The 22481-nt window shown below is 41.2% G+C and overlaps 1 protein-coding gene across 1 annotated transcript in view; it reads right to left on the bottom strand.

Annotated features, from left to right (window-relative positions):
• Positions 1 to 18653, bottom strand: part of mafb (v-maf avian musculoaponeurotic fibrosarcoma oncogene homolog b (paralog b)) — a 65714-nt gene extending 47061 nt beyond the window's left edge. Inside the window, exons 1-2 of the mRNA XM_041037894.1 lie at positions 17381 to 18653; positions 10084 to 10154 (exon numbers count right to left, since the gene is read on the bottom strand). Coding sequence (XP_040893828.1) covers positions 10127 to 10154; positions 17381 to 18357 — 1005 coding nt within the window. The 5' untranslated portion in view covers positions 18358 to 18653 and the 3' untranslated portion in view covers positions 10084 to 10126. The remainder of the gene's footprint in view (positions 1 to 10083; positions 10155 to 17380) is intronic.
• Between the last annotated feature and the right edge of the window lie 3828 nt (positions 18654 to 22481).

Below are 22481 nucleotides of genomic sequence, written 5' to 3' on the forward strand. Positions count from 1 at the left end.
AGCAATGCTGGGGGTTATTATGAAGAGACTGAGATGCGACAGGAGATTCCTCTGATTGGGAATAAAACACTATCTTATCTATTTAAATAAACCCCATTGCTTTTTCATCTACACACACAACACATGCACACACACTAAAAATAAGAAGGCATGTACTGAAAGACGCAAGAAAGTAAAGACATCCACTGAAGCACATGCACACACACACACACACACAAATGCAGAAGCTGGCAAATCTATGCATGTAAACAAACACAAGAGCAAATTCACAAAGGGATTTGTAGTAATTAAATTGCAATGATCGCCCTATTTTAGCTTTCACTTTGAAGATGAAAAAATAGCGTTCGAGCAGAGACATGAGGAAAAACAGTCCTAATAGAACATGAAAAGACCATCTAATTATTCAAAGGAGAGTAGTTACTGTAGGAATAAAAAAATACGATAAACAAATAAAAAGGTTTCATGCAAAAACTGAACAGAAAAACAGAAGAATCATTCAAAGCTCCACAAATCAATGTAAACTGAGATTTTTGAATCACCAGTGGCTTGCTGGTGAGCTGCACTGTGATAAACCAGTCAGCTGTGATCATCCCAGCCTCTGACACTAACCTGCTAAACTTTGACCTCTGGCTGACCAGAGGAGCAGAACCTGTACTTGACCTACGGCCTCATGGCATCTTTAATAACCAGCTCTCCCCCCCTGCAGGAATTCACAACTGCGCATATGCCAATAAGACACGAGAAACGCAAAAGATGGATGCAGTGGAGCCATATGTGTGTGTGTGTGTGTGTGTGTGTGTGTGAGACAGTAAATAGTGAGAGGAGAAACAGTGATGTATGTTGGGTCTGCAGTCTGAGGCTGCAGATGTTCACCCCAGGTGGTCTGACGCTAATAACATTCCACTTTTTACAGGCCCTTTAATTCACTCGAGATAAAGTCACATAAAATATACAGTACAGAACATTGTGTGTGAGTGTTAGAAACTGGATTTTTAAATGTGCTTTCTCTTAATTGAAATTGTGACGCACTCCATTTTATTCTTTGTCAGATTGTTAATATTATTATTATTATAAATAAGTAGAAAACATAGATTCTATGGAGCCTTTTTGGGACATAAGTGTTGCAGAAGTGTATTTAAAGATTGCTTCCCCTTCAAGACTGTGTTATCATGTCTACCTGCTACTCCTGCTGTGTGACTTCTGTGATGCTGTGTTTGATCCAGTCTATTTAATGCAACTGTTATGAGCAGCAGCAGCAGCCTGTGGCCAAAGTCAGCACTCACACAATTACCCCAGTGTGACATTAAACATGGATTATCGACAGTGTATACAAGCATCCTTATGTGTGTGAGATGAAATCTTTTGATTAATTACTCTGAGCAGAAAAAGGGCAGATTGCAATTTGTGACAATTATAAGACTCTAAAACTATGTAGTGTTACAGTCTGAGGCCTTAGGCCTCTTATGAAAATAACTATTACTGGTGAGCAGGTAATGAGCTCACTACCGCTTTTAAAAGTGAGCATGAGAGGGTTTATGTGGCGCACATATGGGCCCTCTTCCCCCTCAGTTTGTATTTGCAGGACGTTATGTTCACACATGCCGAGAGAGAGATCCTGTTTGCCCCTCCTTCCCTCGTGTCTTCTCCCTCTCTCCCCCTTTCTGTCCCCATATGTGTGTCAACCTTGAACCACGGCAGATGAAAAAGAGATAGTGAAAGTTCAGAACCTTCCCTTCATCACAGCGTACAGCAAAAAAAAAAACAAAAAACAAAACAAACAAACTTGGGAACAGAGATTTGGAAGCTGGTGGTGTTAACTTTTGCACAGAGTAAATAAAAAGAAATTCATTGCACAAGCTCTCAGGCACTATGACTTGCATATGTTAAATTTTAAAAATAATCAATAATAAATTTGCAATCTTGAATAGAAATTTGTCTTTCTCTTATTTGTTCCTGTTACTTTACCAACTGTAAAAACTGACAGTAAACAGTCAAAAAGCATAAAAACAGCATAAACAGCAGAAAAATATATTTTTATCATTTCTTTCAAGAAAAAAAAAAATCCTAAACATTTTCTAGACAGTCTCAAAACTGTATCACAAAGCTTACATTTACTGCTCTTACTAGCAAGCCAGTGGGCAGCATAGATCAGAGAAACTGCAGAGCCTTCCACTGTCTGTCCTCTCCTCTGGAAAAATGAAAGATTTTCGCAATGCTAGAGAGTCCTTGGCAATACTTCACATACCACACAAGTACAAATACACACACCCGCGGTGTTGACTTTGTATTCTAGTACAGTTAATGTGTACACAATCTATTTTCCTCCCCAGAATATCTGCTCTTGTTGCAGGCTTTCATAATTATTCTGCTAGTACAACCACCGACAGCAGGGTCCTGCCTGTTGAATTAACACACTCACACAAACTCTGGAATAAGATAGATTTCTGCACAGTAGAAACCAGAAATTTATTTGTAATTGAAAAAAAAAACATAGCTCTTTCAATAACAAAAACACCCTTAAACAGAGTACAGCTGGTTCCTGATGTTTTGTTGTCACAGTCACTCGGCAGCAGGAAACCTGAACTCAGCTTGTCTCAATGGTCTCATTGTAAAGACACCTTGAGTCAGTTAGTGACCGCTGTCTTTAGTGAATGAGAGTTTAGACTGTCGGAAAAGAAACCACAGCTTGTCTCCTCCCTCCCCACTCCTCTCTTCTCTCATTGTCTTCTTCCAGCCCATTAGAAGCGGGCTGTTTTTGTTTTTTTTGTTTTTTTTTTGTCATGAATCTTTAATCAGCCTTTTCAAGTGAGTGGGCAGGCTGAGTCTCTGCAGAGCACTGACCTGAGCTGCTGAAACACATATTCTGATGTAACTTATACAGACGCTGCACGGGTTAGACCTCGTTCACATCCCAGGACCTCTCTACGACTTTCAGCTGATCAGCAGCTAAAGCTCTCAGTTATGCGCTGTATCTTAACTTCTATGCAAGCAGATCAAAAATACAAAGGAAACACCGAATACTGTCTGAATTTAAATTCTACTGTTTAACAATATTTCCATCTACACTCAAATAGAGGACACAAAAATAAGGGATACTGTAGTTAAATTCCAGCATTGTTTGGTAGCTGGAAAAGCTGCATGCAGAGCCATCAGTGTGTTTGCTCTCCTGTTTAAGTCTGAGAGGAAATCCATCAGCAGGAACCGGAGAGTGAGAGAGAACTGATGGTTGTGTGTACGAATGGTCTCTGCATCGCTTTCTCTGTCATGACACAAATGCATTTGCTTGTGCAGGCGTGCACACAGCTGCACACATGAACACGCACACATACCTCCAACAGTAAATAAAGCAGTGCAGTCAGGTCAGAATCACAGTAAACCACACAAACGACTACCATCTGTCTCTTTGTCTCTGCCTGTACGAGTCAATGAGCCTCACTGGCAACAGTTCATACTACACTGCCCAAACACAATAACATTCAACATTATGTTTTAAAGAAATGAAAGAATAAAATATCTGTGAAGGAGTACAGGCTATTCATTATTCCTCTCCCTCTCTCTTATCACTCTCTAGTTTCCTCTTTGCCGGGCCCCGTCCCTCCTTCTCTTCCTGTAAATGAGTGATTTATCAGCCTTAATTGCTGGCAGTGGTTCATGTGGTCATGTGACCACAACATGACAGCATGTGATAAATACGCCCTGAAAATTAAACCCTGTGTTGCAAACAGTAACACATACTGCTTGCATCGTATCTGCAGAGTGAGAGTGTGCTGGGATGCTGGCAAAAATAGCACTGGTCTAATAAAAGCAGCGCTTTAAAAACAAAATCTCAGCTCATGATGCTCTTTAAAAGCAAAATGTTGTCATAATTAATGACATTTATCAAAGTGAGGCAAAGGGCAAAAGGGAAAAATGTACAATCAATAATGATAGACCAAGTAAATCTATTGTTATGAGGTGTTTCACAGCAGTACCCCATAAACACTGCATAGACACACACACACACACACACACACTGACACACACACAGCCTACAGTAGAATCTATCACCCTAGCTCACATGTGTTTCCTCCTCACAGCGTTCAGCGGCAGGATGCTGACTGAAGGCCCTGCAGTGCTCAGTTCATGCATCTTATTGTTACATGGAGCCAGTTCTCAACCACTGACCTTTTTATTCACCGCACTATACATTGTTAAAATAATGTATGAGGTGTCTCAGCCAAAGCCACTTCATTGTGTTGTGTTACACACTACAGAGGTACGTAGCATGTGTGTGTCTGTGCGGCATACATGGATTTGCACAAAAAAAAAGATGAATTTGAATGTGCAGAACAAAATACGTTTGACTAAATAACAGTATTAAAAAAAAAAAATCAACAAAGTGTGTGTGTGTGTGTGTGTGTGTGTGTGTGTGTGTGTGTGTGTGTGTGTGTGTGTGTGTGTGTGTGTGTGTGTGTGTGTGTGCAGAGGCAACTAACTGACAGTCATACATTTTAGTTTAATTTTACATGTTCTGACTGATAAAAGTAGATTCACATCATCAGTAGTGCTGTGCATGTCCTATCAACATCCTTGTGCTCGTTGTTTATAGACTAGGCAGTAAAACACATTTATGGCTGTGCTTTTGCTGCTGTCATGTGACAAATGCTTTTTGTAAATGTAAAGTCATCTTGGGTTTTGTGGCCTCAGAGCTGTTAAACTGGAAAAAAAAGGAGTAAGATTAAATGAAACCAAATCCAAAAAAAAAAGAAAGAGAAGAAAGGACAGCAGTCAAAATGCACAGACATCAAGATGAAAATTAAAAGCAAATTAAAAGCAAAATATGACAAATATTTTCAGTTGACATTCTTTTTTGCTCCTTACTGAAAAAAAAACATAAAACAGTAAAATCAAAATAGTCCAGTTTATAAAGTAAGGGGTTTGAGATTATGAAAACCATGACGAAGAGAAACCTGCTCTCAAGCTGTCGCTGCACAAGCAATTACGGCACATATACACATATTGAGCACACACAAACATATACAAAAATAATAAATTAACTCATGTAGTTTATACTTATAGAATATAAGTTCTTTGTTCTTTTTCTGCTTTATTCTTGTCTTTTCTGCAACAATACAGACATAGGAAAGCAACTTTTTTCACTATTACTTTTCCTCTCAATATTTAAATTGCAATCCACTATTGAGCCACTTAGACCCAAACCCGATCGCTGCCTTGTTTTCTCTAGAAGTTCAGATAAATGCAAGTCACCCAAGGAGTTGTGCACTGTGATCGGCCACATCACCTCCACACTAATCTCCTTGTCTGATGAAACACAGAATTCAGGAAGACTGAAAGGGTAAGAGAGGGCGACAGAGACAAGGGTCAGAGGTACAGACCGCAGTGAGAGAAGCATAGAGCCAATCTTACTTTCTACCTGACAGACCGACGTCCACCTGTGACATGTTAAACATTTGACCTCTGCAGGAGTCGTACAAATAACAGCACGAGATGATTTCACACTTTTGGACGATGTTTGTGTGTGTATGCATATGTGCTTCGCTTGTGTGTTTTGTGTATTTTTGCAGGTTTGCATATTGCATATATGAATGCCTGTGTATAAACAGGTAACGGGTTTGGGGGATGGGGGGGGGGGGGGGGGGGGGGGGCACAGCAGAGTGACTCCAGCACCTCTGCACCTTCCCTTCCTCCTCCTTATTTATTTGTCTGTATTAGTTAGTTCCTTCTCAGCACTTAAAATTAATGTCATCCAGCAGAAAATAGAGGCTGAAAGCTAAAATTCAGCACTTTCCCAGCAGCCTGGTTATTTATCAAGCTAACAAGGAGAAGATGCATCCCGTTTCAGCCGGGCCCAGGAAATATGTGCCATTAAAGCCCAGAGCCAGTGTTTGAAAGCCAGGGAATAAAAGTGAGGGTGTCAGGGAGAGGGGATGGACGGCGTCGCCGGCAATATGAATGCAGAGAGACCAGCAGACACATTTATATAAGGGACAATGGATGCACTCGGAGTAGAAGCATGAGAAACAAGCAGAAACAAATACATTCTGTCTACCAATGGCGCAGCCACAATACATATTCTGCATGTGCTGCATGTGTGTATATGAACTGCTGATTCGCTGATGGCTATAAAAGACGATCCTTTAGGGGATACAGGAGACATACTTCGGAGCTTTGAATAAATCATGTGTTGCTTAGCACTAATTTTCTCTTTAGGAGCAAGGTGTTGAAACACATCCTGAGGACTGTTAGTATTGTGCCGTGTTAACATCTCTATAGCATCAGGAGCTAACGCCGGAGTGTTGGAATTCAATTAGACACTGGGTGCAACGCTAAGCAGCTCGCGGTGGGCAGTCACCGCAGGGAAGGGAGAGGAGAGGATGGTGACGCGAGGGAAGCGAGGAAGGAGAGTGTGTGTGTGTGTGTGTGTGTTTGTGTATGTGTGTGTGTGTGTGAATGTAAGGAGAAGGAGGCTGCGGGCAAGAGGAAGGCCCTGGGCTGCTGGCTGCGGTGATTCAGGGGAATACATTAAATCACACTAACCTCCGGCTGATCACAAGTTCCTCTCTCAATCATGCTGTGAACACACAGTCTCAACCTGAGGAAAGCAGTGCCTCTGAGGCTCACACACAAGTGCACACACACACTCACACACACACACACACTCACACACACACAGTGATAACAGCTTTACAACTAATTATGTTTGAATAAAACAACACAATCCCGGCTTAAACAACTGAAACATGGGAGAGAAAATTGTATATTAACACAAGTTGAAAAGAGGAGCGGGTTGATGTTTAGAGGTTTGGCTCGAGGGCGCGGCTTTCTCCCTAAGTCTCATCCTCTCAGTAATTTAGAAGAAAGTAAGAACACATAACACATTTTTAAAAACAATCCAAATCTAAACACAGTTGTTCTGTGTTCAGTTTGTGTATCTTTACAACTGCAGAGAATGAAATCTTTTCCCCTTTTGGCTATTTCTAACACAGACCCAACTTGCTTCCTCTCTTTTCAGACCAGGTCTAATAATGAGCATACATCCTGTTCATGTACTGTCATTTGGATTTTCTGGATGGAGGGATGACGTCTGTGTCACTATCAAGACGATAACAGTGTAACAAGTCTAACACTGGGCAGCTAGAAGTTATATATATCCCAAGCAGTGAAGGATAGTGAAGTGTGTCAAACTGGGGATGGAGCAAATCCTGGTCCCTGCAGAACACAAAAGACCCCAACACAGCTGCAGTGTTTTATAAGTGACATATAAATACAATGGTAAAAATACAGTGTTTGAGTTAAGTGTGGGCAACGCATAAAAATGTTATGTTTTTATATAATGTAATGTTTATCATCCAAAATCATATTGTGGAATTTCGTGTCAGTAACAGGGACTAATGGCAGAGTTTTATTGTCTATATTAAACTTTATTTCCAGTCTGATTTCCACCAAGATGTTTTCGGAGAAGCTGAAAATGTTCCAGTTCAATTCTCATTTCTATATAGGCCAATGCGAAGAAGATTAACCAGCCAAAACATCATGATATACATCGATATCTGTCTTCTGCTTTTTTTCCCCATTTAGCCATATCCAGTGTGTTTATGGGGGTCTATTGGCAGAAACGGAACATAATATTTTCTTTAGTGTATGATCAGCTGAAACTGAAACACTGGTCCTTTAACGGTTTGATATTAATTACCATCTAATGGTGAAAGCTTTTCGGGTGATTTTAAATATGTGATTTTTCCCATTTCTCTTGCTCACAAACGCACACACACACACCTTAATGTGTGTGTGTGCGTTTGTGTCCTTCCTCCTCTGTCGTGACTACAAAAACCTGACCTGCCTGCTGTCAGCCACAGAGGCACCTTGCCTCCCGGAGCCCCCCCCCCCCCCACTTCCCCCGAGTGGCCGACTCACCCCGTCACCATAAGGGAAAGACGAGTTGAGGGGGGAGGAGGAGGAGGAATGACGGGGGATAACAGAGGAGGGGGGGCGGGGGTTGGGGTGGTGGGAGATACAAGGGGAGAGATGGTGGAGGCGTGGTGGGTGGGTGGGGGCTCTGAAGCTTCCTCTAATGTGCCCTCTCCACTCCCCTGCCTGTGACCTCAGAGCTCCTGACAGCAAGAAAGTGCTGAAGCATGCAGGTGTCCTAACGCTGCAGCCACACACATGCGAGTGCAAGAACTCATGCTCGGCTCACACACACACACAGACGCAGGTGTCCTGCCTTAGCAGCCTGCATTCTGTCATTCTTAACTCTTTCACCACCTCCATGCACGCGGTGTCAATACCATCACATCTACAAATGTGCTTCACACTGGCTATTTTATACTTAGTCTACAGAAAAAAAAGGGACGGTGATGGAGTGCGTATCAAATGCAAAACAAGCATGTGCATCACAATGCTGAGCACATGAGGAAAGTAGAGTATACTGTCTGCTGCACAGTAAAATTAGCCGATGCTGATGCTGTAGTTTCCTCTGTCCAGCCTCTCGACTGTACAGTGTAAAACCTGAGGTGTCCAGAGAGTGTCCTGTCTTGTGTGTGTGTGCGTTGGTGTGTGTATGAGTGTGTGTGTGTGAGAGGGGGGTTAGGGTTAGAGAGTTGTATTACAGTGGTGATGAGTCGCCTGGCTGCGAGGCTGATACCTCAGCAGCACCCAGCATTGACCAGGCCTTTAAATAAAGCCTTCGATCCTCCAGCAGCAGAGAAGGTCACCGCCTGCCTCTGGTTACCCTGCCTGTCTGTCTGCATCCACGGCCAGGAGCCCTCCCGCCATCCTGTCCTCCCTCCCTTCGTCTCATCACCTCCTCCTGTCCTCTCACCCTGGTGTTCATGTCTGCATTTAAATCCAGGTGCCTTCCTTTCCTCAGTCCCTTGACTCCTCCCCTAAATTTGCCACGATTCTTTCCTCCACTTCTCGTCGTTTTTATCTCTCCGTCCCGTCCCCCATTTTTCAACTGGGATTGTGAACGCACAAAAAACTAGCCCTCGCTTTCCTGTGCTCACTCCATCATCCTCCACCCTCCTCACATCCGTCCATCTGTGTGTCAGCCATAAATAAAAAAAGGAATTTACAGTGTTTGTCTCCACAGAGAGAGCAGAGAGGGTGAAGTAAGTCAGGGGTTCAGGACAGAGGTCAAAGGTTTTGGACCTCGTCCCATGAGCTCTGTGCATGTTGCCCTCCTGTCAATCAAGGAACACTGTCAGAGCCCCCAGAACAGAGGACTGCATAACGTCGCACACACTAAAGAGAGGGAGTGAGAGAGGAAGGAGTTTGGCTGTCATAGAGCTAAATATGAAGTGAAAAAAATGCTACTAATAACAAACCCTCCCAGGTGTCTGCTGTCCCAAATGAGTGCTTCCTTATTAAATTAAATCAATATTAACAAGTGGTTTGTGGTTTTGATTTTACTCAGGAGAAAGATACAACAATCTCACCTCATGTCTGAAGTATTATACTAACTTTTGTCAGATTTATACTAATACAGAAAATATCAGGATGTTATGGTGCTACAGATTTAAGGAACCTGTGTAACCATGTACAGAAAGATTGTATCCAAATAGGTTGAATTAAGAACAGAAAGTAGGTGACAGAAAATGCAAACTATAGTTAAAATTACTATTTCTATTTCACTAACTATAAAATCAAATACAATCAGAATTTTTTAAAGATTAAAAAATTGTGCAGTAATTCTGTCCAGCATTTACAGTGTGCTGTATATTATATATGGAAATATATCTCCGATATTTTGTTTAGATGTAAACCTTGCCTTTGTTTTTAAATATAATGTGGGCTTTTTCGGGTATCTGCCTGAATCAAAGTGACGTTTGAGTGAAGAGAATGTAAATAAAATAAATGATGTAAAATGCTTGGTGTGAACATCATGTTCTGTATTTGGAATTAACCTAAAGCAAACATGAAATCAGATTGTCAGACTTCCATACCACTAAATTTTAAGATGCTGCTTATATTTTATTTTAATTTGACATTAGTTTTATGTATTTTAACAGTGAAAGTGTACTAAATGAATTTGTTTTGCGAAGTAAAGGAGTGTTATAGAGTGGCTGAACCAGCACAAGTTACCTCAGACTCCAGGGTGGTGGGACGGAGAGGTCACCGCTCTCTATCACAGATGGAGGAATTTTCTTGACGTCCTACAAAGACAGGAAACAGAAATGAACTTTAAAACACACCGTAACCCAACAACAGTGAAACCCTGCTGTAGACATAACACTTTGAACATTATGTACTGAAACAGTTTTGTTTCAGAAGTAGCCTTGAATTTAAGGAAAGTGACATGCAGTGTTACAAAATGATAAAGGGAGCAAAGATCGAGTTACAAATTATTGAAGGGCAGAGAGTAATGTTAGTCAGTTTATGAAAAAATCAATAAGACCTTAAGCGAATCGCTACTTTAGAGACACTAAATGATGGGTTTCTGGATTATTAAAAAAAAAAAAAAGATCCAAACTGAATCACAATGCGTTATCAAGCAAAATTGGAATAATTATTGAAATTAGGAAGGGGATATATAGTTTAGAAATACAATTTAAACAAATAGGTAAACTGTTCAGAAAACTCATACACAAATGGCAAAGCTATAGATTAACAGAACAGCACAGCTAAAAACAAATAAAACAAAAGCAAGAATAAATCATATATATAATCAGTTATATTTCAATCAATCAAATATTTATAGATTTAAATGAAAGGTTTAGATTTGTTTTGTAATTTTGCTTTTACTCATAAATATACTGTATTACATTCACCTCACTTTCCAAGACATGGGAACAGATGCGCATGCATGCACCCGAACACACAGACACACATGCACACAGGCACAGATGTACGCACCACATTACATCATAAAGACATTACATTATAGTTTGATAATTATCCCATTCTTATAAATAATCAAAATGTAAGCAAATTATTTCAAATCATGTAATTAAAATGAGTTTAAATTTATTATTTTGAAATGATAAAATCCAGCATGAGGTCAATCAGTTTGTGAGGACCACATCTGCACCTGCCCACACAGACATGTATGTGAACACAGCATATGTGAACATTATGCTGTATGAACACGTCAGGAGACGACTGTGGATAAAGAAAACCCGATAAAAAAAAAGTGAGGAATCATCCTGAACAACTTTTCACTGGGCTTCAGTAGAGAGAAATGAGGCGAAGGAGCGACAAAGTATATTAATGCCCTGCAATCCATCTTTAAGCAACAATGAGAACCATTCATTTCCCTGTAATCCGATTCACACTGGGGCCAAATGGACTCTGACCCATTCAGCTTACACAGGAGCTCCCAGTGACAGACCTACAGCAGAGAGAAAGCTGCCGTCACCTGAAAAATGTTCTGAAACTCCCAGGTGTTTCTACACTCTGTTGAGAATTTACAGTTTCGACCCTTTAGAAATGAACCTACACAGAATTACACACAGACCTACAGGTGAACACAATGAGACAGCTTGATAAACACATCTGGCCAGACACAGAGGAACAGACACACACACACACACCTACACACACAGACATATAAGTATACTCCCACACATAAACACACTCACTGCGCACACGTGTCTACTCGTTGTGCACTCTTGCTAAGTCAAACAAGCACACACAGTGACACATATGCACACAAATACACACACACACACACACACACACAGGGCTTGATACTGGGGAAGTGAGGTCCACGTGCAGAGGGCTGCTACATGGCAGCAGTGTGTGGGGTCAAGGCCTTTCCCAGGTACAAATGAAAGGGAGAGGAGAGACTTTGGAAGAGCTGAACAACACTGTGGGTCACCTTGCCTGGCAGAGCGATCAATGTCTGACTGGCTGAGAGACGGGGAGAGAGAGAGAGAGAGAGAGAGAGAGAGAGAGAGAGAGAGAGAGAGAGAGAGAGAGAGAGAGAGAGAGAGAGAGAGAGGATGACTGCAGTAGAAGGGTAAATCACCTCTTGCTTCATTGAGATGCAGGTAGAACACACAGGGGTCGGGCTTGGCTCCAGCTCCACCCTGCATTACACAAACTTGTGCACGCGCCGACTTAAATGCGCACACGCAGTCGCATAATGCACTCAGTTTTCAAACAGCCCCCCACCACGTTCGCTGCGGTCCAAAACACACCACTCCACTGACTCTGTGCCCTGCAACTCAACTCACTGTTGAAAACATCAACACAGCCTCAGCTCTGTTTATCTGTGAGTCAGAATATTGTGATCACATATAATTAAATCATAATTAGCTTTCATCTATTGCCCTTTAGTTATGCATTCTGAGGAGAGCCTCTTTAACAAGCAAATGCAAATCTAGTCTGTGAATTCTAACATATACAAAACATGAGACACATAGCATGTGCCTATATACACATTCTTTGACAGCTGAGAATGTACAGTGATCTCAATTCAACACAGGACTATAGGATTGGATTCAGACAATCACGTTACCTCCAGTCTGCCTATGCTTCTATTTACTGGAAAAAAGAAATCACCATGTAAAGCCAATAAGATCTAAACAGAGGTGGTGGAACAAACCTTCTTTACAACTGCTGCATTCTTACCACATGCACAGCGGCGACAGGAGGGGACAAGTTAAATTATTAGGGTTTCAAATAAATGACACATAACTCAGGACACTGGAAGACAGAGAGAGAGAGAGGGAGAGGGAGAGAAGCTCTGGCGTTGCAGGTCTAGATGATGGACGGACCACAGAGGAACATAAATGCAGCTGATTTAAATCACTTTAAATGTAAATGTTTATCGCATGGAGTGATGCAGATGCGGACTGAGTGGAAGAGATTGAAATTGTTTCCCCTTTTGAATGTGAATATGTTTTTAACCCTTTGGGGGCCGGGGGTGTGTTGTGGGGATGTGAGCACGCACAGGGAGGAAAAGAAAATGAATGTACACAAAAAGTAAACAGTGGTGTAACAAAATGAGCTCTGTGACTCCTATTGTTACGAAGCAGCTTTTAGTAATATAAAACAAATTCTCTTCTCTAAGGTAATAAACTGTTTGCTTACCGCTCAACTGATTGTAAAAAGAAAAAAAAAACATGCTGAATCTTTTTTTTAACACCCGTGGCATGATCATTTTGAGTTTTTCTATGCTAAGTTAGATTATATTAACACAACTTGTTTTACTTAGATTTATTTAAGTTCCTTTTGACTGACTTAAAAAGCGACAAGCATCACTATGACATGAATAAATGACTCATTCCTGTAGATTCCATAAACACTGTTAAAGCATGTACATATCCTTCTGTCATGATGTCAAATAAAACACAGTGCTGCCTGGTTATTGAGCACTCACACAAATAGACACTAAACAGTGCGCGCATCCTTTGTCCGATTAATTCCGAAGCATTAAAGCGAAGTACATGATGATGATTCAAATGTCAATACTGATAAATTTCAGAGTGATTTCCCATACTTGACCTGAAAGAGAGAGTCTAATATTGTGACAGCAGACAACTACATTATCTTTAATAACCTAATCATTGGACAGACTGCAAATGATTACAGTGCAGAAGTCAATATACTGGGCCGGAGAATAGAATTACAGTTCATACTGATAAGATTAATAATGTGGTGTCTTTTTACCACATGTACACACTTTTTCAGTCCGTGCAAATGAAGGAGAGGAAGCAAAAGACAGATAAAGAAGCAGTGAATGCTGGTAGAGTGCTGAGAAATGAGGAGGAAGCGCTGAAATGTTGTTTCCTGTGCCTTCTGTCCTCCCTCAACACAGGAAATGAATCAGTGCTACTGAATCCTCCTGCCCCTTGGTGTGTCTAGAAGTCAAAACACATACACACAAGCACACACATGAGAATAAAGCATCCCGCACAATTTCCAAACCCCTCCAATGATCAGCAATTTTCCACTGTATCACTCTTATTCACTGAATAACAGAGCGCAGAACACTGGAAACCTATGAACCATTACACAAAGCAGACCTCCTGTCCGTCACATAACGCTGTTAATGTACAAGCAGGCTCCAGGTGAGACTGTCCCGAGCAAAACCCTGAGAGTCCTGGGAAAACTCAACTAATCCTATCTGCCTCACAGAAGAAAGAAGTGCCATGAAAGAAGTATAGCATCTCTAGTCCTAGGTTATAACACAAATGTAATTAAACAGCACACTATATTGACCTAATCAGATAGGAGGGCCATAAATTAGTGGACACATGCTCACTAAAAGGCCCTCTCCTCTCAGCTAGGATGCATCTCTGATCGTTTATCATCTGAAAGGAGCAGGAAGGCAGCCAGCATCTCTTTCTCTCTCTCTCTCTCTCTCTCTCTCTGTCCCTCCCTCTCTTTCTATCTGTCTCTCACTCACGTTTAATCACAGAGAAAATCATTCCTCCAGGCATGAGAGGATCACGCTCTCCCATCTCGTCCCTCACTCAGGGCTTTCACGGGACACCAACATGAGCCAGGTGACTGTGTGTGTGTGAGAGAGACATTGCTGTACAGGTGGGAGAGCACAAAACTAATACAGACTCTGTACACTTAGTCTTCAGCTCTGCATTCAAACAAGCCGCCGCTGTGGTGCATTTCAAAGTTTCCAGAAGATACACACACACATGCATTCGTAAGAAAAAAAAATGTACAGCTCCTCTTCATGTACATACACACAGCACATGCAAGCAACTCAAAGGTCGTGCAGTTGGAAAAGATAATATCCCTCCTCCACACACGCACCCACACACTCTAATACACACACATACCCACAGAGATTTCCAGCAGCATGCATTGGGGTGACCTTGTATGGCTGCCCGACCCAGACCCTGTTTGGGTTTTATCTCAACCATACTGTCTGTAGGATGCACTGAGTTCCCCAGGAGGAGAAACACTCTGCAGGCCATATTCAGTCCAGAGCAGAGGCTGGTTGCAGGCAAACCGAACCTGTCAATCACTACAAAACCAAATTACTTCGAGTGCTTCCTGTGGCTTTTATTCAGTATTTTCTCACGTCAGGTATCAAATAAATGATCTTTACACTGAAGCCAAAGTGGCAGATTAGTTCAAAGCCTCGCGTGTCATAACAGTAGCGAAAACTTTGTTTGGTTTTAAAACATTAAGCATAATTTAGTCTAAACAGAAACAAAGCGGTAAATCATGCCACCACAGTATAATTATAGTGTTTACCTGCATTTAAAAAAATTAGACACTGCGGAAATGTTGCAGAGTCAAAATTCATATATTTAAAATTAGACATATTTGTGTGAAATCGTGTATTTGATCTTGTGATGACAAAGATTTTTTTCCTTGTCGTTTAGAGTTTTGTCTGTGGTCGATTTTAAAATGAAAGTTTCCGCAGACAGCGTTCAACAAGTGGACATCTATACCGAGTAAAAAGTGCAAGTTTGCCCTAAAATCAATCATTAACTCAGGCTTTTATTTTTTTTTCTAGGACACCCGCAGCACAGTTACGAGGCCCTGAAGAAAAATTTAATTTATATCAGAAATACTGAGCGTTGTGGTTTTCTGCACGTTTTTAAAGCGAGATTTAAGAGCTTTTCTGTCTTTAAATACGCAACAGGTTAAGGCCGTCTCTTTTATTTCTCGAAAAGCAAAAGTCATCAAAAGAAAAAGAAAATGCGTTGAAATAATTCGCCGTGTATTATTTAAGAGGGAAAAAAGAATGAAAAACGTCTATTAAATTAAAGCATAAAATTTCTTATAGGCTGTATTAGAGCTGGACTTGATCCAGTATCGGTTATATCTAAAATCACAGCCAGATGTTTATGAACAGATGTGTATGTTATCTAGATGACATCTGTAACTGACAGTACCTTCTTTTGTTTATACGTAAGACTGGGAGTGTTTGATATCGCCTCAAAGACACAGTGACAAACAACATGCAAAACTAAAAGAGAACCAAAATAATAAACATTTTCAGGAGAGTGTATTTGTTTCCATTCATGAAGGTTTATTGATGAATGGTAGATTTATTAAATTCCATTTATAAGCGTGAACACGGTATCTGTCAGTTAACTGTACTGTCCAGACAATGCATTTTACTGGATAGAAACTCAGGGCATCACAAAAGATGTGTGGATGGATACTTTGCTTAATTATTCTACAACATCGGGAGAACATTAAATTTCAATTTCCAGACAGTTCACAGTTTATTTACCGAGTAAGACCCACAGGGTTCTGGGTAAACTTAAGTTCCTTAAATGAAAGGAAAACACATTAACAACGAACTGCAGAAAGAATAGATCATTCGTTGCAACAATTTTGCGTGACAAAGTAGCCTATTTCTCATTTTTTTTCAGGACATGCATCGTAATCTGCTTCTGTTCTGTTTAAACATTTTTTCTTCAGCCCCACTTGTTGATCGCAGTTATCTATTTAGGCTGTGCATCAGGAAAAAATTATTTTTTTCTACTAAATATTCGGATGCTGTTCACTTTCATAGTGTGGTGTCTATCAATATAAACCAATATTGAGTACAAAGCTGTTTTATTCCACAAAGTCGTTTCCCCCTCAAGGTTCCAAAAGAAGTAAAATGTTGAACGGTTCGTGTTCGCGTGAACTTTTATGAAGTTTTTCTTACAAATAAATTCCAAAAATCGATGAGGCTGAACAATGCAGTCACGGTATAATACAATCATTATATACAAGTTCACAAAATAAGAGAAAAATGGAAAGAAAAAAGCAAAAACACAGTCCGTACATGACCAGCATGCATGGCTTCACATAACCGTTACAGTCTGTTTGACATCGATTTCCAAACTTCTGCTGTGACTGAGTTTGGATTTTTTTTTTTTAATCCTTTGTTTTACAAGACACATGGATGATATGAAAATGAGATTATTCATATCAAAATAAACCGACTCTGAGTAAAAACAAACAAACAAATATATATATATATAAATTTACATTAAAATAAAAACGGCTGTGCCTGAGGATTGTTTAATTTCACAAAACAAATTTTGGGTAAAGCGAAGAGGATGGACGAAGCGCTGGATGAGGCTATAAGAGCGGACCTATGTGCTGCAAGATGTTAAGTAATTTTTGTGTGTCTAAATAAAATCATCACGAACTGGACAGAAGTCCTTTAAAATATCTGTATAAACGGAATATCTTGTCAGAGTCTTTAAAAAGCCTATTTACGCATCCTTTAAATGCGATAAAACATAACTCAAACAAAATCCTCACTCAGGAAATACAAAAAAAAATGGAAAACTCTTTTGTACTTAACTAAGGAGGCTTTAACCAAACAACGTCAACACAAGCACGCATGAACTATGTGGGGTTTTGTTTTTTTTTTAGCTGCGCGCAAATTAAAAGTTTTTGTTTTTTCCTGTTTCTTTGTGAGGGTCGGTTATTAAAACTTTTCAGCGCCGAGACTCACATGAAAAACTCCGGAGATGAAGGGTTGTTGTCGCTGCTGGATCCTCCGTTTTCTCTGAAGCCGGTGCTGATCAGCTTCTCGTATTTCTCCTTGTAGGCGTCCCTCTCCCTGGCCAGCCGGGAGATCTCCTGCTTGAGGTGGTCCACCTGCTGCATGAGTTGCGTCTTCTCTCCCTCCAAGACGTGCCGCTGCTGGACCCGCTTGTACCGGCAGGACTGGGCATAGCCCCTGTTCTTTAGCGTCCTCCTCTTCTGTTTCAGACGGATCACCTCTTCCTTGCTGACCCCCCGGAGCTGCCGGTTCAATTCCCGCACCGACATGGTCACCAGCTGCTCGTCCGAGAACCGCTCTTCCAGGCGCATGTGCTGGTGGTTTCCCCCCGCGCCGCCGCCGGACTGGGACCCGGAGGATGGGTGGTGTGCCCCTGTGTGGTGGTGGTGGTGATGGTGGTGGTGGTGGTGGGGAGCCCCGTTCTGAGCTGCGGCTGCAGCGATAACAGCGGACACCACGGCGGCCGCTGATCCCATCTCCTCCCCGGCCATGGCGCCTCCTGCCCCGGCTGCGCCGCCGAACTGCTGCCCCCTGGCATAGCCATCGAAGGTCTGGAGCTGGTGACTGCTGCTGATCAGCGCCTCTACGGCGTCCTCCGGGCTAAAGCCCAGAGCCTCGGGGTTCAACTGCTGTTGGTACCCGGTCATCCAGTAGAAATCCTCCAAGTGCGCCTTCTGTTCGCTCCCTGATCCCGGACTGGGCGCCGAGAAGCTTGGAGAGGGGGGAACCGAGCTGCAAGGCGTGCTCATCGGGGTGGAAGATAGGGATCCCCCGGCGACCAGGCGGCTGCACTGGCTGATGCTGCGATCGGGCTCCACCGGCTCCTTTTTCACTTCAAACTTCATCAGATCGAAGTCATTAACATATTCCATGGCCAGGGGACTGGTGGGCAGGTCGGAGTTGCTCATTGCCAGCTCTGATGCCATCCTCTTGCTGTTGACAGTCCTCCAAAGGGGGTGAGGAGCACCTGTCAAAGTGGGCTGCTGAGACACGCACTGAGCCAGCTTGATTTCTTTATTTATTTTCTTCAAAACCGGAGGAAAAGGTGGATTTTCTCGCACTAATTGCGCGGCGCAGGTTTTGGTTTTGTGAGTCGATAAGTTTTTTTTTTTCTTCAGTCTGTGTTGCACAGACGCATTGGAGCAGCGCTGTTTCCTCCCTCTCTCCCAGCGTGCGGGTGTCTGAGCGCCGCTCTCTCTGTTTCTACCATTTAACACTTCATGGCTCCTTTTAGGATTAGTGCGCCAATTTGAGGAGGTTCACGTACGTGTCCCGGGCAAATACTTGCCTTGTGGAGAAAGGCGAAAAAAAAAAACCCTCCACCCAAGGATTGATAGATTTTTTTTTCTAAGGGATCAGTCAGCCGACGAGTTAAAAAGCATTGCTTAGTTTTATAGGCGCCCTGACGTCAGGACTTAAATATGAAATTGACCGAGACTCAGCCAATGAGCAGCTCAGCCTGGGCGCGTAATTAGCATAATAGTATAGAAACCAAAGTTTTCTGAACTGTCCAAGCCTATCAGCAGATTGACACATGAGCCTTAATATTCATCCTTTTGTCCCTTTGCACTGGAAAAGAAAGAAAGCAAGCAAAAGCAAACAGATTCCGAGGATTACACGAAGATATCAGATGGTAAATATGCATGTCCACTTATTTTTAAATTAGCGCGTTATAATTTTAACACATTTCATATTTTTCCATCATAATAAGCACAAACAATATCATTTCAATTGAATTATCGAGTCAGATTTGTCAACAATAGTATTTGTTTCGGCATTGTCTGTTGATTAGTCAGACTTTCTTGATCCTGCTCTCATCTTGGGTGTTGATATAGTCAGAATTTGCACAGGTATATTTCATATAGACAGCTTTCTAATCACGAGTCAGACTGATCTCAAAAGTCTTGTCAGACAGTACAACAACAGTGTCTTTCACACAAAACATCAAAGTATTATAGTGTATCAAAAATTATCACACAATTACCGAGATGCGTTTTAATGTTTTTCACTGAGCGACAGATAAATGGCCCATATACCACATATATAACCGCAGAAACAGATTGCTACAGATAAAGCGGAGCGTTGTGAGGAGGGTGAAAGTGTTTGAAAAGAGCATGGCAAGGGTCCGGTTCAGTGACATTGTTTAGAAACCCAATGTCGCCACCTTTCGGTATAAAAGACTACTCCATCTCCATGTGGCTCTTGTGAGGGTTTGTATGTATTCGATTCTCCTGTGGTGTACAAATATTTTTCTGCTTTAAGTGGAGACTTTTTTTTTTTTTTAAACACTTTGCTCTAAGTAGAGCCTCATCTGCTCACTCTTCTCAATCATACAGCTGGGACTGGAGATTATTTAACAAGGCAAACATTTACACCATGATTGCCCATTACAGACAAAAACGTTTGTAATTTGCCATGGTTTAAAAACAAAGAAAAAACCAACAAACAAAAACTTTTAAAAAAATTATGTAAACTATACATAAGTCATTTTTCTTATGTATTCACATTGGATAGATTTCACTGTCAACATAAAATCTTTCATCTAATGAAAAAGTGTGTAGTGACAACATCTCCATCTGTGTCCTCTATAGTCTCAATCCCATGTAATAATCACAGCAGAGTCTCTCTCTCCTGGAGCACATTCCTCAGGAGTGGTGGCACATAAGAACAAACAATAAAGAGGGCTATACACAGAGGACTGGAGAGTAAATAAGAGCACTCTCCCTGGAACATGTCACATGGGGAAGCTTCAGAAAACTACAAAGCCGCCAGCAGATAATCCAACTCCCCCGTGTCCCAACACAAGTAAATATTCTCTTGGTCCCTGTGACTGTTCATGGGGACTTAACGTTAAACAGGAAGGATAAACATCGTGTTTTATTCATTAGAACTCACAACAGAGGCCCCTCTGATGCTTTTTAATAAATATTAAACAGATGAGGTGTCCCATCTGATGCCACTATATGTTGTTGCTGTTCTAGTGTAAATTCAGACTGGTAGTAGAATACAAGAAAACAAACTTGAAAGTAACAGCAGTATTTTAATTTTTACATTTAAGGTGGTATTGCTTTTCATGCAGTCATTTGTAGGCCTTTTATGCACTATCATGACATGTTTTCTCACTGCAGTTCAGTTTAGTGACAGGAAAATTAGAGACACAACTAAGGGAAGTGAAACAAGAGTGAATAAATTGATCCTGCTGAATGGAAAATGGGATTTTTCTGGTCCTGTAAACTGGCAAAATAACTCCAAAAAAATCATCATCTAACATATTTATCGATCCCTCATGGTTCATGTAAAATTGGTTCAAACATTGGTTTGTCACAAACTTAATTTGTTTTGCTTTGTTACATACAGGTCACTAACACACAGTGAGCAGTTTAAGTTGTGTGTCTTAATGTGTCTGTACAGATCCATATTTGATGCAGCAGTGGACACTAGCTGCTGCGTGAGCTCTGGGTTTGCCAGATCTCTTAAACCAGGATTTATCGACCCGGGAGTCTCAAGGGTTAACAAGCAGAGTCCAGAGCCAATGCATCAGCTGTGCTACTGAGGGCTAATAGTCCTGTATGCACCTCATTCTGTCTCCCTTTGGAGTTTCTCATAGGCAGCTCACTGCCATGAAGTTTACAACTGTCTTTATTATATTCTGGATGATTTTTGTTCCCCAAGACTACACAGGAGTTGCATGAAGACATATATCATAAAACAAGCTTATACTGCAGGAGGAGACCCACTTACACCATGTTCATACAGAGGAAAAGTTAAATTGTATTTGCATATCACTGACATATAATAAAGACATACTTAAATATATTAAAATAAAATCTACACCTGCAGAACCTGAGTAAAGTTCTTTAAAGTTTTATGTGATAATAAAGTTCTTCCTTAACTCCCAACCGAGGGCATGTTTCCTTATTGTAAGAACAACATAACCCTTAAAAGCCCTACATACTCGCAAATACTTATTTTATGAATCCAGGGCCTGTAGCCAAACAGTCTGAGGATGAAATCATCCAACTATTTGAGGTTGACTCCTCTGCAACACCGCTAATGCCCTGGACTTATGTGTACAAACTGGCTTTGTGTTAATAGTCCGGCCCCTACATGTGGAGCCCAGCTACAGTAGGTGTTAATGAGACACTGTCTGACCTTTCAGAGTTCACCCCAGGAGAACACTGATGCATCCTGGGTAAAGGATAACCACTGCTCCCGGACTTCCTTGTGATTTACTGGTACAGCGACTTTACTAATTGTTACATCTATTAAAAACATTCTCATTACAGTGTGACTTATGTGCCATGTTGCAACAGACCTCACTTTTACGTTCGGCATGCTAACCTTTTGTTTGCCTCTGGGATTCCCTCAAGTTACACACTAACAGAGGATGTGCATGTTGTTTGCTTTGTTATTCACCTTTACAGTAGAAGTGTTTTGCTCACAGGCATCTATTTTTAGAAGCAGGAAGTAGTTGTGAGGTTTATAGAGTAAATAATGTGCAGAAATACAATTTCATTTCAACAAACATGGCAGCGTAAACATAATGATATGATCGTAAAGCTGTATAAAATATTATCACAATGTTCTGGCAGAGAAAGGAAAAGAGGATTGAGAGCACTGAAAAGAAAAAAAAACTCATTAAAGCTCACTTTATGCATCTGCAAGATATGCATTTTATAACTCTACTTACGCTATTCCAAATCTTAAGTGTGCCAAAAATAGCCAAAGACATTACCATATTTAACAGACAGTAACTTAAATAAAACGACAGAAACTAAACTAAAGGATTTCTGCATTACCAAGATTATGCCTTATAATCATTCATTACATTCCCAATGGGAGGTAGGCTTCATATTCATTCTCAATCCCTGTTTAATGCCATATATTAAACTCTCTTGGCACTCCAAATGGGGGACAACCAGACGAGTAGGCTCAGTGGGCTCATCTGAGACACATTTAATTAGCGGGACAGAAAATGAAATGTTTCGTGGGGTCTTAACTAACTGTTGTATCTTTTGTAATAAAATGAGGAGCTGTGAGAAGCTATTAC

This window comes from Toxotes jaculatrix, chromosome 5 (genome assembly GCF_017976425.1).
Source record: "Toxotes jaculatrix isolate fToxJac2 chromosome 5, fToxJac2.pri, whole genome shotgun sequence".
NCBI classification, from domain to species: Eukaryota; Metazoa; Chordata; class Actinopteri; family Toxotidae; genus Toxotes; species Toxotes jaculatrix.